The sequence below is a fragment of the Chiloscyllium punctatum genome, chromosome 42, assembly GCF_047496795.1.
Source record: "Chiloscyllium punctatum isolate Juve2018m chromosome 42, sChiPun1.3, whole genome shotgun sequence".
Taxonomy (NCBI): Eukaryota; Metazoa; Chordata; class Chondrichthyes; order Orectolobiformes; family Hemiscylliidae; genus Chiloscyllium; species Chiloscyllium punctatum.
Genome location: NC_092780.1, coordinates 24,671,551 through 24,689,899, shown reverse-complemented (window position 1 = coordinate 24,689,899; position 18,349 = coordinate 24,671,551). Strand labels below are relative to the sequence as shown.

Genomic DNA, 18,349 nt, shown 5'->3' with positions numbered 1-18,349 from the left:
GTGTTCAGCCACGGGAAGGTGGGGTTGGTTGGTGCAAGTATCCCAGAGATATTCTCTGTAACAGTCCGTAAGTTGGTGTCCTGTAGAGGAGACCACATCTTTTCCTCTGTTACATCGATGTCTGAATCGGCGCTACCTCGTGCTCCCACGAGGAGGTTGAGCAGTTCATCAACTACACCAACGTCTTTCACCCAGACCTCAAATTCACCTGGACTATTTCAGACATCTCCCTCCCCTTCCTGGACCTCTCCATTGCCATCTCCGGCGACCAACTCACCAGAGACATCTACTACAAACCCACCGACTCTCACAGCTACCTGGACTATATCTCCTCCCACCCTGTCTCCTGCAAAAATACCAACTCTTATTCCCAATTCCTCCGCCTTCGCTGAATTTGTTCCCGGGATGACCAATTCCACCATAGAAAATCCCAAATGGCCTCCTTCTTCAAAGACTGCAATTTCCCCTCCCACGTGGTCGACAATGCCCTCCAGTACATCTCCTCCACTTTCCACACCTCCGCTTTTGAAACCTACCCCTCCAAATGCAACAAGAACAGAACGTCCCTGGTCCTCAACTTCCACCCCACCAACCACTGTATACATCGCATCATCCTCTGCCACTTCTGCCACCTACAAACAGACCCCAACATTATGGATATATTTCCCTCCCCATTCCTAGCAGTGTTCCAGAGAGCTCATTCCCTCCGCGACTCCCTTGTCAGATCCACGCCACCCATCAGCCCTCACCTCACTCCCAGCACCTTCCCCTGCCACTGCAGGAAGTGCAAAACCTGTGACCACACCTCCCCCCTCACCCCAAAGGATCCTTCCACATCCAACTGAAATTTACCTGTACCACCACAAATGTCATCTCCTGTATCCGTTGCACCTGATGTGGTCTCCTCTACATCGGGGAGACAGGACGCCAACATGCGGATCATTTCAGAGAACGTCTCTGGGACATCTGCACCAACCAACCCCACCACCCCGTGGCTGAACACTTCAACTCCCCCTCCCACTCCACCAAGGATATGCAGGTCCTGGGCCTCCTCGATCGCCAAACCCTAACCACCTGATGCCTGAAGGAAAAACACCTCATTTCCCACCTTGGAACCCTGCAACCACAAGGAATTCATGTGGATTTCACCAGTTTCCCCAATCACCACCCCCTCCCATTTATCTCTCAGCCCCCCCAGCCCACAAGCCTCAATCCTGATGAAGGGCTTATGCCCAAATCGTTGATTCTCCTGCTCCTTGGATGCTGCCTGACCTGCTGTACTTTTCAGCACCACACTTTTCCAGCATCTGCAGTTCTCACTTTCCCCTTCATTCAAGTAGTAAGCAACATGTGGAACAGGCTTCCAGATAGACTCATCTGTAGTTTTCTTGTGAAAAGAAAGTATTGGATCCATTTTTTTGTAAAGTCAATTTCAGTTTGTTGATCAATTTAATTTAATAACTTCCTTCTTTATAGTGTGGTTTCTTCAGGAGGGCGAACACACGAGCGATGTATGAAGCCAAAAAGCAAAAGGCTGAAATCAAGATTCAGCCTTCAGAAACTAGGCGGCTTACTGATTGTGACTAATGCTGGCCAACTTCGCTTCCTGCACTTTTTGGTAATACAGGGTGCAGTGACTGAATAGGGTGTGGTATGGAGGTGCTTGGGGATTTATTCTTGGAAAAAATATAATAAGCTAGATGTCCGTTTTCCCTTTCTTTAAATATTAATCACTCCAAGAATAATCTTTCATATAAATTCTTCTCAAGATTCAGGTTGTTCAAGTTATACGTTAACTTTTACTGACCGACATTGTCATGGGATTTGCCTTTCCCCACTCTCCTCCACCTCACTGCTGAAAGAACAGCTTTATCTTGAGGAATGAGTTGCCCTCACAGGCCTTTTGTGAATTGTTCAATAAATTGGATTTACAAAAATTAACTGGCAGCAAAAGAACAGCTGGTTCATCTAAAGTACATCTTATCATAACTAAACAATTTCCATAATTGGTTTTGCTGTCCAACTTCGCTCCTTTTGTCACTACTCTCCTGTTTAATTTCATCCAGGAATTTGGAGAAAAGTTCATTCCTAAATGTCAGAAAGCCAAGGAATAGCAGAGGACTTGAGTGAGCTTAATTCTGACCTCACTGAATATTTACACTTACATTTTCAACAGCAGTGATTCCAATAGCAATAGTGAATGGGAAATCTGAGGGCAGTTATACAGTCCTTCCTGATGTACTCTGATTAGCTAGTTCAGCATCAGCCAGAAAAGCATTTGTCCTTATCCCCAACAGTAATTTCTAACTACACCACTTAAATTCTTTTCTTCGTGAACGAAGTGGTTATGTTCATGGAAATTGTAACAATTTGTATATGAATTGTGATAGTGATGTTCACTTTTAAGATTGTGATTGCTTAGTTCTCTTCTTTAACACCTTTACTCTGTTTGTATTTTTGTGAAGTCAAAATTTTATAATACCAAAATGCTAAATCAACTATTTATAAAATGTTGTGACACTTTTTCCCATGTCCAAAAAGAACTTTAGCAGAAAGGACTACTTTAATCTGTTTCATAAGCAACTCTGATTTTCCTTCCCTTTTCTCTATGTGGTGTGGGTTAATCTTCTGCTGTTTTTCTTTCTAACAAATTCCAGATTTATCTGGTTTCTTCTCTAATTTACTAACTGTTTTTATCCTCCTACTGATATAGCATTTTATAGACTAAATATATTATATGATTATTGCATTGAATTGTAATGATTTTATTAGAAAACTTTGATTGGTGAATGCTCATCGTTACTGATCTTTGACATTTCTTCATCTCTTTTCTTTCCTGTGTGTAAAAGTGGAGAAGTAAATGACCACCCTCAGCTGATTTGGCCTTTATCACACAAGGGGCACTTTTAATCTAAAACTTTCTATATCACATGGGACCTATCTAATACCACCATACTGTTTATATTGCAACATATTTAATCCAATTTAATGATAATAAATATGTGATTTGCACTGAACACTGGCTCCAACATGGTTCAGATACTGATCATTCCAGTTATATAGTCTATTACGAGCACCAGTGGTCCACAGACCAGAATCCACATTTCCATGCTAATGTTTGAACTATGTATTCACTTCTCTGATTTTATGCACCCAGTACAAATTTCCACACAGCTCAGATAACAATTCAGAAATTATAACTTCTGAAGTTCCAGGTTTAATTTAGCACCTACTTCCACATATTCTACATATCTGGAGGTAGAATATATGTAGAATATTCTCCTACATATTCTCATTCCGTACATCTAGGAATATATGGAAGCTATATTCCATATATAGCTATTTCTCCCCTTATCATTGGTGCTGACATGGAGCACAACCATTGGATCCTCCCCAACCTACTACAGTCCTTTCCAGCGTTGAGCTGATATACTGATTCCTCGCACCTAGCAGACAACATAGCCATCTGGGATCTTGTTCTTCACTGCAGAGAACAGTATCAACCTCCCTCACCATACTGTCACCACTATATTCCACGTTGCTCCCCTTGCTTGAATTGCTTCCTGTGCCAATATGCCATGTTCAGTGTTCGCATTCAACCTATAGATTCTGCTCTCATTCAAAGAACTCCAAACCTGTTTAACAATGACAGAGATTGACACTCCTTCCAGTCTGTGTCCCCTTACCTCCCTCACTGCCAGTTATACCTTCCTGTTCCTGACTACTGACCGAGAAGGAAGATCCTATCCCAAATGGAGTGTTATTTCCTTCTCCCCTCCCTGATGTGTTGCAGTGTCCGTAGTTCAGCCTCCAGTTCATAAACTCTGAGCTCAAGCTACTTGAACTTCAAACAATTATTGCAAATGTATTTGCCCTGGATCATAACGCTACCAAGGAGTTCCCATATGCTGCAGCTTTGACACATCACCTAAATTATATCCTTAATGAGCTTTAATTATTCAGATTAGATTAGATTCCCTACAGTGTGGAAACAGGTCCTTCAGCCCAACTAGTCCACACCGACCCTCCGAAGAGTAACCTACCCAGACCCATTCCCCCTAACTAATGCACCTAACTCCATGAGCAATTTAGCATGACTAATTTACCTAACCTGTACATCTTTGGACTGTGGGAGGAAACCCACGCAGACACAGGGAGAAAGGTGCAAACTCCATACAGACAGTCGCCCGAGGCTGGAATTGAACCCGGGTCCCTGACGCTGTGAGGCAGCAGTACTAAACACTGAGCCACCGTGCCACCCCAATTTAACTTTTAATTATATTTACTTACTTATGTTATCTTTTACATGTTTTATTAACTTTACCACCAATTTGTGTATGGATATTAAAACTTAAGAATGAAAATTACCGTAACCACTTACCAGAATCTCACCAAACAGCTAGCATCTTTCTTTGTAGTACAATAAGAACCACTTTCAATCTGCTGCAATGAACCTAACTCTGTCTGCGACTGCCTGCTGTGTAGTCCTCATGTCACACACTCCTTTCAGTGATGCTGACTGCCTGTCTCAGAGTTCTCACCTCACCCACTCAGAATTAACTCCAATTATTTGCCCACGACTGAGATTAGACTGAGTGTCGGTAATTATTTAATGGGGTCATTTAGCCCAGTTGGCTGGAAAGCTGGTTCCAATATCATGGCTTTGATTCCAGCACCAGCTGACGGTATCATGAAGGTCCTTCTATCTCAACTTCTCCCTTTGCTTGAGGTATGGTGACCTTCAGGTTAAACCACCTCTGGTCAACTCTCTCTTTCTAATGGCAGAATGGGGCAATGGTTACTTTACTCAATTATTTGTTCTATACCTTATTCGATTTTTAAACAAAAGTATAATGCTAACAGTCTTCAAATCCCCCGACACAATTGCTACATCCAAGGAGAATTGGAAAGTCAGATCATGTATTATTTCCTCGCTGGTGTCTTTTAACAGTCTGGGATGCACTTCATCTGGCTCTAGTGACTCTTCCACTTTCAAGGACACTTATTTCCTTCAAGCTTTCTCTGACCCCATTTTATCATACCAAATATCACACACTCCTCACCTAAAGTTATACATCACCACCCCCCACTTTTGTCAAGACAGATGCAAAATGTTCAGAAGCATACCCAAATTTTCCACCTCTATGCATTGGCTTTCTTTTTGGTCTTTAGTGGGGAGTACTGTTTCCTTAGTTATCTTATTACTCTTATGTAGTGATAAAATATCTTTGGGATCCCCTTGATTTATTTCCCACTTTTCTTTCATGCACTCTGATCTCCTAAGAATTACCCACAGATGACGCATGCCCACAACAGTTGTATTGGTCAGTCACTTCTTCACAAATTAATTGCAGTGTTAAATGCATGATATTATATTTTTTTCTGACCTGTTCTCTTTCGAGCAGTGTGGCTTCTTCAAGAGAACACGATACTACAGGAGCATGCCAAAGTATCATGCTGTGAAGATCCGCAAAGAAGAGCGCTATTTTATTACAGAAGGCTTTACAAAAAAGAAAACGCAGAAGAAGCAGTGGGTAACAAACTGGAAAGACAAAGGCAGTTACTAATATTTGCTTCTCCATGAATTTAAAGGGGCCATATTGATGACACCACATATTTTTACGATTAAGATTACAAAGAACTGGACCAGTGTATCAACATTTCTGTTCACATTAATTTAGTTCTATTTATGATAACTTGTGTTTCAGTCAAATGCAAGAAATTTTTTATGAGACAAAGTTTATAAAGCACAGTAGGAACAGCTCTTGATGCCATTTGAAGTTGATCCTAGAGCTAAGAATAGTGCAGGAACTTAGCTTTCCTTGTGGATGAGACTGTTAAGAGTTCAAAGCACTGAAATACTGGGGAAGAAAGGGGATAAAAGTGCTTAATATAAAATATACTGTTCAGTGATAATTTTGTACTTAAAGGATTAAAATTTAATTTATTGTGTTATAAAGGGAAGAAAAGGTCCATTTGAAATGTAATTTGGAAGATAGGGAGGTAGTTTAATGGAAAATCAATTGAAGGATGTTCAAAAGAGTTGCTGCCAGACATAGTTGTGTATGCAAATATGATCCAAATCATAAGACAAACAAGGCCAACACATATTGGATAACTGGGAATATTGTGTTTGTGCTGTTGCATATCCTTTTTCCTGACCCAAGCTATACTAGCAATATAACTGTTTACATCTTAAGTATAATGGTCATGTGTGTGACCTTTCCCTCTGTGCCCTGTCTACTGACTAGCCATTGCAGATTGCAATTTCTAAATGTGTCTTGTTCTGTAATATCAATATACAATTATTAAAGGAGAATGAGAAATAGAAAGCTTTTTTCATCAATCTATATGTTAAATATCAAGCTTTTGATATCTAATGATTTATGGTACTGTTTTCTTTAAAATACAATTTATATGTTAGTAATAAGGGTGCCAAATATCATTATTTTTTCATTGTTGACTAGATACATTGGGAAACATTCAAAAATTTGTTCTATTGCTTAGGTTTGATTTTGAAGAGATTGGAGATCTGTCATTTGTCATCCTGATTGCTACTTTGCTAGGCAAACAAGATGAAGGAAAGTGTCAAATCAGATATCCGCTCACTTTAGTTAGTTTATAAAGCAAGTAGAATTAGCTATCAAAGATTCTGATTATTTAAAGATAAGCTTATTACAAAAGCCACGACTGTGTATATACTGATTAAACAAAAAAGCCTTTCTTTTTTACTTGGACGATCAGAATGGTAGTCTTCATTTCCAGTAATTATCAGCAAGAAAGAAAGCATTCCATGCCAGTACGATATGTACGTTTTTGTTCATATTAGATGGCATTGTCCACTGATGAATATAACCTTGTATCTATATGTGTGCTTGTATAAATGTATATGCACACAAATGAGGGTGACAGAATATGTGATTGGAGAAAGAGGTAGTCTACATTGTTTATTTAACATTTATAGTATAGACTTACAAAAATGTGGAAAATCTGGCCCTTATATTTTCATATAAGTGTCAATCCATTTAGTTCAATCAGGAAAGCATTTCTTTTAAAGTACAGAATGAAACAGTTATTACAGTTTGAAAACTGTGCATATTTGCATACTTGAGATTATTAAAATCCCTAGTAAGTGCAAACATTTTGGTTCTCTATCACAAATAGCTTGTTTTTCTTGTGTTTAGTTGTGTATTTTGTAAAGTTATCGGTAATTTGTAACCAAACCGGACTGTAGCTTGTTTTCCATCTGCAGACTGATGCAGTTATAACAAAAAATGCTATTTTAAGGTGAAAATATAGAACACTGGTTAAGCTTCAGTTGAGATTTTGTGGCCAAAGCAAGGAGAAAGACTGGAGGAAGGATGTCAAGGCCTTGGAGATGGGGCTGAGGTGATTTACTAGAAATATCTGAGAGATGAAGGACATCAGTTACTTGAGTGACTAGGATATTTCTGGGATATTTCTCTTTAAAGCATAGAAGGTTAACAGCAGATTTGGGGAAGGTGTTCAAAATTGTGAAAGATTTTGATGGAGTAGATGAGAAGAAATTTTACATGCAGGTGGGGCAAAAGACACCAGTTAAAAATCATTGGTAAAAGAATGACATGAACAGAAAAAAGAAATACTGCATTTTGTTGTGATCTGGAATGCACTAACTGAAATTGTAGAAACAGACTCAAAAGCACTTTTCAAAAGAAAGTGAGTAAATACTTGAATAAAAAAATGATGAGGTGAGGTTTTATGGGGTCTGAGCAAGAGAATAGAATTAATTGGCTATCTCTTTCAAAAAGCCAGGATGAGCTACATGCTATCCTTCCACGTTGAATAATTTTATGACAATATTGTAACTGCTGGAAACTTGGTATAAACACCTGCATTTATGGAAATACACAAACCTGAATTCATTTATAGAGTAAAGATAGATTCATTTGTTAAATTTGAAAATTTCTACTGTCTTTATATTTTTCTGAATGGAAATGTTTTAACTGCTTTCATTTAGTATTAATCCTAATAGCTGCATAAAGCAACTTTGTATTGTTGGGATTCTGTGATCATTGTTATTGAAATACATTATTCTTTGGAATTCTGGTTAAGTATTTGTTGGGAGGCTGGTGAAGATTGGAACTGTCAGGTGCAATTCTGAACACCTAAGGATATTTCATCATTTTGATATTTCTAAGTCTGTTAAAGCTTCTAATATTGGTTATCTGAGAAAATTGAAAAAAACTCACATTCAATATTATTTGGAAAAATAATTTACTGTTGTTGAGACATCGCATCCACTACATGACAGGATAGTGGCTGCTGCAGAAAGAAGACCAGTTACATTCTGCAGGATCACAGAGTAGCCAAACCATATATAAGTCATGCAGAGGTTTGCAGGGGAAGCCCATGGAGAAAGAGGTGTAAGACCTTCAGCACTAAAAGCAGGCTGTGCCTCCTGAATCCTTCCACCTGATGTCCAATCCTTCGGTTATATACTTAATACCTTTTGAACCAGAGCTTTCCCTCCTACCCCCTGATGTAGCAAGTTGATAACAGTCTCAGCTGCCACTGGATTCATATTAGCAATGTTAGTAAGTAGCCATTAATTGGCCACTGAAGTGTCTCAATGTTTAGCAGGTCAGGGAGGTCAGCTGTGGGCTTCTTCACCCAGAATTCTAGAATGGAAGAAGTTGGAAAGCAGTGGGGCTGAGGTAAACCACTAACTTGTTTAATTACATACCCTTTCCACCTTCAAATTTGCATCTAGCAACTTTAGCTCAACACTTGAGGAAGTACAATCCAAATTCATATTCATTTTAAATTGCTCAAGGGACTGCCATCCTGATTTTCTATTTAATTTATTGTTGAAGGAGGCAGATTTTCTGTTTTCCATCAAGTGTTTGTGTGAGAGTAATCAACTATGTAGAGACGCGAATATATCAATTCACAAGGATGAATAGAACTTGACTCCATCAGGATTCCACCTGTGTCTCCCATTTCATTGTTTTCTGTTTCATACTTTTTCCAGTGGTCAAGGGCCAAAGGAGATCAGATGACTGATCACCCTTAGAGGTTGGCACTTTGTACCTTTTGTTGAACTTGATGGAATGCAAGTGCCAAATCTCTGAGGGGAAGGTGACTGATCCCCCAAAAGGATTGCCCGCAAGGCTTGATGTGTCTGCACAGAAGTGAGTGCATTCCTTCGGATCCCACTTTATTTCCCTTGCTCCACTAAACAACATTGAAGAAAATATATTTTCAAAATGGTGCAATGTGTCTGTGTGGATGCATGTTGCCAGCTCAAGCTAGCGAGGTCATCAAGTCACCATACTATGCATCAGGATTTCAGAGGCAGGCTGAGATTCTGTTCCATCAAATTTGGGGTGGAATGAACCTAGTGAAATCTTGCTTCTCTTCTGTTGTTTCATTATATGGAAATCTGGACTTCCTTTTCCTAAAAGGCTGAGAATGTTAAGTCAATTGAAATTACCAAGACTGAGACTGATAGACATTAACAAAAATCTATAACATTATGAGGAAGAGGAAGTAAATAGAATAGACATACAGTTTGGCTGTGCTTTACTGTATATAGTAGTAGGCCATGCAGATTTAAGACGTTTCTACCAATTTTTCAACATTTAGCATAAGAACCAGTTTCAAGTTTTTCATTGTTATAACATATTTGTAGATATATTCACAGTTACTTAGGTTTGTTTTAAATGATCTATACAATTCTCAAGAAATGAATCAGGCTAACTTTAGTACAATGCCAAATATAAATGACAAATGTTAACTGTAAACTTTGTATAGCAATTTTTCTGCATTAATGCATTTTCAAATCTCTCATATTTGTTCATTTGGAAGAATGAAATTGGGTGCAGTATTTGTTGATTTTTCACACATATCTATATCAGTAATTGGAGGTGTGGTTGACAGTGGCATAACCTCTGAAGTATTGATGTGACAGTTCATAAAACCAAAGATTAGGGAAGAGCGTGTGGTCGATAATTAAAGATAATACACTTGTTCTTCAGGTTGGTTATTATATATGACTTCTCACAGTGTTACTATACTTGTAGTTAAGTCAAGATGTTGAACATATAATCTCGCTGATGTTTTAATCCTGTACAATGTTGCTTTATTGGAAGTGCTGTTTCCATGGGACACTAATCCAAGACCCCATCTGCTCTTGTCAGGTGAATCTAAAAGATTCATTATTCAAAGAGGGCCAGAACATTTCGGTGTCCTGGCCAACAATTAGCTGTTAATCACTAAAATAGATGGTCTGGTCATGAATTTCATTGCTGTTTATTATCAGACTTTGCTTTGTGCAAAGTTGTTATAAATCTTTTTTACAACTGCAATAATGATTAACTTCAAAACTAGTTGACCCTGAAGCATGTTGGCATGTCCTCATTTTGCAAAAGGAATTATAAAATGGAAACTCATACTTTGATCAGACTTATCCTGTTTGTTCCATTTATTGCTGATTGTCAATGGCTTCTTAACCAGTGATAGAAATTTAAAATGGGATTATCATTTTTAATTGATCATATGTATATAATCTAAACAGCAAAGGACTGATTTCCAGCTAAATATTGACCTCCCTTTTCAAGTTGCTAAATTTACTCTATCTTGAAATTACTTAATATATTTCCAAAATAAAAGCTAAATACTAGAAGATTTATTTGGCAAACTTAAAGCTGAAAATATTTCTAAACTGTGTACAGCCATTAATAAGGTAAACAGATGGTAGGATACTTTTCAATTCAGGTAAGAAATGAAATAAAGTAACCAGCAGCAGCAAGTTCAAAATCATTCCATCTTTTAATGAAAATATACATCAAATTCTGTATCAGCCGAAAGCCTTGAAACTTAGCTTTCAAACACTCTTCATTATGGAAATAATATCAGAGATAATGGATTGGTGAACAAATTTGGCACTGAACTTGAGTTTATTTTGTAAAACTTAACAGTTGAGGTAATTGAAGCTGAGAATAAAGAATCCAGCTGTACAGAAAAATATTTTCTACTCCAATTTCTGTTCAGCTGTAACTTTTAGAACTTGGATGTTTATTTCTTAAGCATTAATTCAGATTTTTAAGAAATATTCAGGAACTAGAAACTGTTTTTTAACCTTGCACAAAAATTGTAAAGGATTCACAAATTCATTGAGGATTCAAATCTTCTGGGTAGAAGCACAGAATTTTCTATTTCAAATGCGAGATCATAAATCTGTTCTTTTTTATGTTAACCTTTTCTCTGAAGTTATAAAAGACCCCTAATGCTCACTGAAAGCACTAAGCAAATATGTTGTTGGGGATGAACAAGTAAGCTCAGGATCTGCACTTCTTTCATAACTAGCATCAAACACCTACAAGAACAACAGTTCAATTTGGAAAAGCAACCAAATCTCATTAGATTTTATTGCTTGTAAATTCAATTGACTTTATTTTTAAAAATGAACTGTTGAGCATACGGTTATAGAATTATGTCTTAATTCACCTACACTCCCATGAGGGAGTTTTACAAAACACAAATAATGGCTCTACTTCTTACCCACCTCGCTACAAGACAAATTCTTACTCAAAGTACAGGTTTTTGTGAATCTACCATAAACATTTAGTGTTGAGAGGTATTTGCTGCATGTTGAGCAGGGATGACTGTGTTTCCCAATTTATATGTTTTTTGTCAAATTTAGCCCAAATAATAGATCTGACGCCAATTAAACCCGATGTATAAAAAAAAGCCTTTGCAGTCAAGATGGTTATTTTACATTCCACAACTACCTCAAATCTGTGCTCTAAAAAAGCAAGAATAGTTATTGTTTTCCTACTTCAAGCAATCACGTAATTTTAGAAACACATTTATTTAATCTAGTTCCAACCTTTTGCTCCTAAACCATTTTCCTTCCCATAATTAGCTTTTTATTCTGCTACTTAAGTACCTAAAATACCTCAGGAAGTTGTACAATGTTGCTATCCAAATGCAGATTTTTATGTTAAAAAAAGTGTCCTTGCTCTTTTTACAGCCTAGATAAAAGATAGGAATACTCTCCTTTCTATGGTTGTCACATGAATGAATGCATAAATTGTTCTACAGACAGTGTGTTGGTGAATATATCTTGTCACTGGACCCCATACTCTTTTTTTTTAATGATTTAAGGTTGAAATTTTAGCTTATTAAAGTATTAATTGAACAAAAAACATGTCAGGTGAAAAATTCAAAAATTTTGATAACAAATACTGGTGCAAATGCATGTACAACATTCTACTTAGAAATCTGAATACAGCCTCATCCACATACCTCTTCATATGTGCAAACATATTCCTAATTTGTCAGCTGGCCAATAAGCTGGGATGAAAACTGGGCAGATTGTAGAGAGGCAATTTGCTTTGGAAGGTTACCATCTAGGCTATAAGGTTGAAATCCGCACTCACTGTTATGCAAGATTGCTACAATTTTATAACTACATTCAATATTGATCACAAGTTAACTAAGAATAAGTATCTAGGGTTTCTATTTTAGAAAACAATATTTTCCCTGTTAAATTACTCCCTAGTGATTTTCTTTGCAATCTTCTGGCTGCTATATCAATGCAAAAACCACAAGAAAGGGAACTAGATGGTTGAAAAAAAAGATACTTATTGCAGACTTTGTGCACCAAAATATGAAAGACTTAGTATAAGTCGCTTGGCTTTCCAGTGCTTGGCCAAACCAAATCTCAGTAAGGTCTCAACAAGCCTTTCTTCAAAATCTTTTGTGCCCAGATTCCTGTTCTCAATCACAACAATAACTCCTGTTAGAAGTTTTCACATATGCATGGTAAACTAGGTTTAGGATTTGCTGTGATCACTTTTCATCCAGAGACAGTCAAATAATCTGGTGTCACTTACTATTGAGTAATAGCACATTAATAAAAGCATTTGGAAGAAATGCCAAAAAAAGTGCCAAATGGAATTGTGTCCCAGCAAGGAATTGAGTGCCTTTCGGAAAGATGAGCAAAATGTAATTATTTTGTTTAATATTAGTCATGCTGTGACTGGAATGTGGGGTAAAGCACTAGATGAATTGCTCATTCAGAGAGTCAGTGCAGACACAATGGGCCAAATGGCCTTATTCTGTGCCATAACAATTTTATAATTCCATGTTATATTGCAGATTGATTGATTAGACTATTCACTACTTGTTTTCACACAATAGTCTACATTTGAGTATTTTCCATTACTGCTTGCAGCATCATGTGTAGTCAGGAATTTTCTAAATATCATCCATTTCCATTTCATTAATTGTACTTAATTTCTTGTCTACATTGTGAAATTCAGCTTGGTATTCTCTTCAAAATTATTTGTGAATCAGAAATAGGCACAACAGTTCCTTCATGTGAACTGTGTGCTAAATATACAAACTGATGAGAAGTGCTCAGCTCTCATTAACTTGGTAATACTCAGAGTCAGCAATATCTGTGAATAAACTGAGATTCTTTCTCCATAAGTGCTGCTTGACCTGGTCAGTATTTCAACCATTTTCCATTGCTACTGCAGGTGTTAGAAATTTGAAATGTTTTACTCTTTGTCTTCAGTCTGTCTTTTCAAAATCCATTGTGCAATTCTATAATTCAAAGTTTGGGAGAAGATTTGTAGCTTGGTTGCTCATGGTTGTGGTTCTGTTCGCCGAGCTGGGAATTTGTGTTGCAGACATTTCGTCCCCTGTCTAGGTGACATCCTCAGTGCTTGGGAGCCTCCTGTGAAGCGCTTCTGTGATGTTTGCTCCGGCATTTATAGTGACTTGTACCTGTCGCTTCCGGTTGTCAGTTCCAGCTGTCCGCTGCAGTGGCCGGTATATTGGGTCTAGGTCGATGTGCTTATTGATTGAATCTGTGAATGAGTGCCATGCCTCTAGGAATTCCCTGGCTGTTCTCTGTTTGGCTTGTCCTGTAATAGTAGTGTTGTCCCAGTCGAACAACATGAATTCGACTGGGACGACACTACAACTATAGGACAAGCCAAACAGAGAACAGCCAGGGAATTCCTAGAGGCATGGCACTCATCCACAGATTCAATCAATAAGCACATCGACCTGGACCCAATATACCGGCCACTGCAGCGGACAGCTGGAACTGACAACGGGAAGCGACAGGTACAAGTCACTATAAATGCCGGAGCAAACATCACAGAAGCGCTTCACAGGAGGCTCCCAAGCACTGAGTATGTCACCTAGACAGGGGACGAAATGTCTGCAACACAAATTCCCAGCTTGGCGAACAGAACCACACGATTCTATAATTATTTGTATCTTATATGTTTACTTGCCTTCTCAAAGAAAAAGTTGTATGATGATCACAAGAGAGAAATTATTAAATTGGACCAGAGTTCTACTGTGTTCAGGATAATTTTTTTCTACACTCTTAATCCTACAGTGCAGTGTGTTAACCCGGAAAGCAATGAATTGTTCTTTCACTTGCATTTATATAGCACTCTTGATATAAAGCATTTCAGGTTGTTTGCCACTGAGGTATGTAAGAGAAAATTAAAAAAGCTTGGTCACAAAGTTTTATCTTAAAAGAAGAAAATGTAGCGAGTTGGAGACATCTATGGAGGAAATTCCTGAACTCAGGACCCGAAGAGGTAACGGTACTGCCAATGATAGGGTAATTAAAATCAGGAATATTCAAGAGTTCAGAATCTCCAGAGGATTGTAGGCATGGAAGAAATTATTACAGAAAGAGATGACAACTAAAGCAAAAGCAGAGGACACTACAGAAGTGCAATCAAGAATGACAGTTTCATAACGAGACCAGAATCAATGAAGGCCAAAGAGCATGAGGGAGATGGGGGGGGACTGCTGAATGGAAACTTGATACAAGTTATAACAGAGGCAGTGAAGATTTGGATGACCTCAGGTTTGCAGAGGGTAGGGGAGCTGTTCAAGATGTGCGGGATAGTCAAGTCAGGAACTAACAAAGGCATGAATGAGTGATGTAGCAGCAGTAAAGCTGAGAAGGTATTTGTGCAATGCTCATGCACGTGTGGTAGGGAATTCAGTAAGAAGTTGAAGATAGCTCAATAGCATAGAAGACTAAAATTATATTATATACTCTTGTTTACAACAATGCAGCCGTGTCTTAATTGGAGAACCTGTGAAAAGTATACTCTCGCATACAACATAATATGCTCCATCCACAATTTCCTCCTTCCCAATATTCTTAGTTTCTTCCAGATGGGCAGGAATTCCCAATTGTTTTGATAATTTGAAGAGCCACAATTCCCAGACTGAACATGCAGCATAGTTCAATTCTCCTCCAGCAACAATGTCAAATAGGAGCCAAGATTGAGGATGACAAGGAGACAAGCTGTAAGAACCTGGGGTATCAGAGAGGTAGCACTGGCTATGTAAAGGGGATGGGAGACAAATTGTTAATGTGAACTAGGCTGGAAAGGATGGGAGAGATTTTTTTTTCCCCACACAATTATGCAATCTAGTAATCAAGAACTGATGTTGATCAACCAGCAGCAATTTCAAGAAATTATGAAAATTCTCAGTTTTCCAGTTGTCATTGGAAGAGAATTGCATCTGTGAGTATTTCATACATCTTTTAGACCAAAAGGGTTCATAATAATGGTGTTGTCTCAAGTTGCATTTAGAGTCTTAGATGGAACAAAAATGGACACTTTTTCTTTCCCTTGACATAAAACCAACCATTTAAAATTTGGCAGTACTTAAACAGTCTCAAAAATGAATCATCTGAGAATGCAAATTTCATATTATTGCAAACATGGGTGCAAGGGTTGAGGAAGATTATTTCCTGCTGGCAATATACATGTAAAGCAGTTTTAACATAGTTGAGAGAAATTTAGTCTGTTTTGAGTCCTGCGTTTGCATTGGTCAGTTACTACTGTATTTAACATTCTTTACTACTGTTCAAAGATATAAATATCATGTCAAAGGACAAAGATTTTTGTACTGTACGTGTGATCTGTAAATATTTGGCACTCTATTGTATGGATGTGGGGATTTTAATTCATAGTTGTAGTCTTTGAATTAAATTGTATGAAAATGCTGTATAAAATTCGTCATTAGTGTTTCTGAAATTACTGAAATGGGTAAGAATGTCTTTTTAATAGTTGTGCTATTGGAATATCTGAATAAAAATATTTTTATTAAAACTTATGAAAGACTGCATATTCACCTTAATCACTCTTTCAATCCATTCTGAGTAATTGGCTGGAAACTATGTTGCTGCTGACATTAGAAAACAAAACAGGTACACGTAATTATGCAAGAGGTAAGATGGCACAATGGTAGGATGGAAATTTGAAAATAAGCTTGCAGCGGATAATAGATTGAACTTTGCAGCGCTAACTGGCAGGAATCTATTTTTTAATGCATTAGCAAATCTTGCATACCCATTAAACAAAATATGCTAGATTAAATAGTACTTTGGTTATTAACTGCAGCAAAATCCTGCATTCAGATTTATGGCTTGAAGGTGGTATCAAACTAGCAAGGAAAACTTCCTGATAGATTTGGGTTGAATGATGCCTGCTTTTGTTTCATGGGATGTTTTCTTGCATCATGAGAGAGAAGACACTGTTGCATTGAGATTTGCTGCTGGCAGTGAATTGAGATCAGATCATAGCTGGCTGAGGGAGGTAGGGTGAGTTGTGGTGGATCTACAAAAGCATGTAGGAGCAGAATGAGGAACTTGGAAGCTGAAGTACACAGGGACGATGACCATCTATTACAAGCATGAATGTCAGAAGAGCCAGAGTTACAGAAAGAAGGACAATGACAAGGTCCTGAGAATCTAGCGTGACAGATGATGGGGCCCAAATGCCAGGGAGTACATATTGAGGACGGAGAGTGCATAATAGTGTAGTTGAAACCAGGATACTGTTGATATAAAGTATAGGGTTCACCATTGGTCAAAAGTTCTCATAAGGACGGAGGCAATAAAGACTATGCTAACCAGATCTTAGCTTTTTGTTTGCAGTTCACCTCAGACAGAGAAGATGGGTAAAAGTACACCCAGTGCTTCTGCTAGCTATGATGAATCTAGAGAAAAACTAACAAAATGTGACAAAGTACTTTGCATAAAATATGCCAGGAATGTCAACAAAAGGGAACCAGCAGAAGTCATGATTATAGCAATCAGCTACCAAGCATCGTTATGTAGTTGAATGTACTGCTGGCATAGCAACAACGTGCAAATGTCAGAGATGTCAAAGGATTCTATTATTCAGCTGCTTCTGGAAGATCTTTTCCTTATGAATTGGGAGGTAATTTAATTTCAACAAATTTCAGAGTAATTAAAGGATTTAATTTCGAAATCACCAGTTCATTCCAGGGCTCCAATGAGGATAGGTAGCATCTTATAATTAACTATGCACAGATATATTAAGGAAGTAATTAATACCTTGTTCAGAAGAGCCAACAGATTTGTGAAAAGCAGATTCAAAGCCAATTGGTCAGATGCTACATCATCACTGGATTTCCAGAGGTAGAAGAAGCAATTGATTGCATGTCATACGTTCATAGAGATAAACAGCACAGAAACAGACCCTTTGGTCCAACGTGTCCATATCAATCAGATATCCCAAATGAATCTAGTCCCATTTGCCAGCATTTGGCCCATATTCTTCTAAACCCTTCTTATTCATATACCCATTCAGACGTCTTTTAAATGTCTCCACCACTTCCTCTGGCAGCTCATTCCATACATGCACAACCTTCTGTGAAAAAGTTGCCCCTTAGATCCCTTTTAAATCTTTCCACTCTCACGTTAAAACTATGCTCTCTAGTTTTAGATTAGATTAGATTACTTACAGTGTGGAAACAGGCCCTTAGGCCAAACAAGTCCACACCAACCCACCGAAGCGCAACCCACCCATTTCCCTACATTTACCCCTTTACCTAACACTACGGGCAATTTAGCATGACCAATTCACCTGACATGCACATCTTTGGACTGTGGGAGGAAACCGGAGCACCCGGAGGGTGCCCACGCAGACACGGGGAGAATGTGCAAACTCCACACAGTCAGTTGCCTGAGTCGGGAATTGAACCCAGGTCTCTGGCGCTGTGAGGCAGCAGTGCTAACCACTGTGCCACCGTGCTGCCCCTAACTCCCCCACCCCGGGAAAAAGATGTCTATTTACCCTATCCATGCCTCCCATGATTTTATATAAGGTCACTCCTCAGCCTCCGACACTCCAGGGAAAATAGCCCCAGTCTATTCAGCCTCTCCCTATAGCTCAAACCCTCCAACCCTGGAAACATTCTTGTAAGTCTTTTCTGAACTCTGTTAAGTTTCACAACACCCTTTCTAAAGCAGGGAGACCAGAATTGCACACAGTGTTCCAAT

At 38.3% G+C, this 18,349-nt stretch overlaps 1 protein-coding gene across 2 annotated transcripts in view; it reads left to right on the top strand.

Moving 5' to 3' along the window:
• The window catches only part of itga3b (integrin, alpha 3b), a 165,121-nt gene extending 151,366 nt beyond the window's left edge, over positions 1-13,755 (top strand). The window contains exons 25-26 of one of the 2 annotated variants that reach the window (XM_072561671.1): positions 1,477-1,618; positions 5,406-5,564. In XM_072561671.1, the coding sequence (XP_072417772.1) occupies positions 1,477-1,587 (111 nt within the window). In that variant the 3' untranslated portion in view covers positions 1,588-1,618; positions 5,406-5,564. Of the gene's footprint in view, positions 1-1,476; positions 1,619-5,405 lie in introns of both variants that reach the window. The other variant, XM_072561670.1, reaches the window with a different exon arrangement.
• Positions 13,756-18,349: the final 4,594 nt, after the last annotated feature.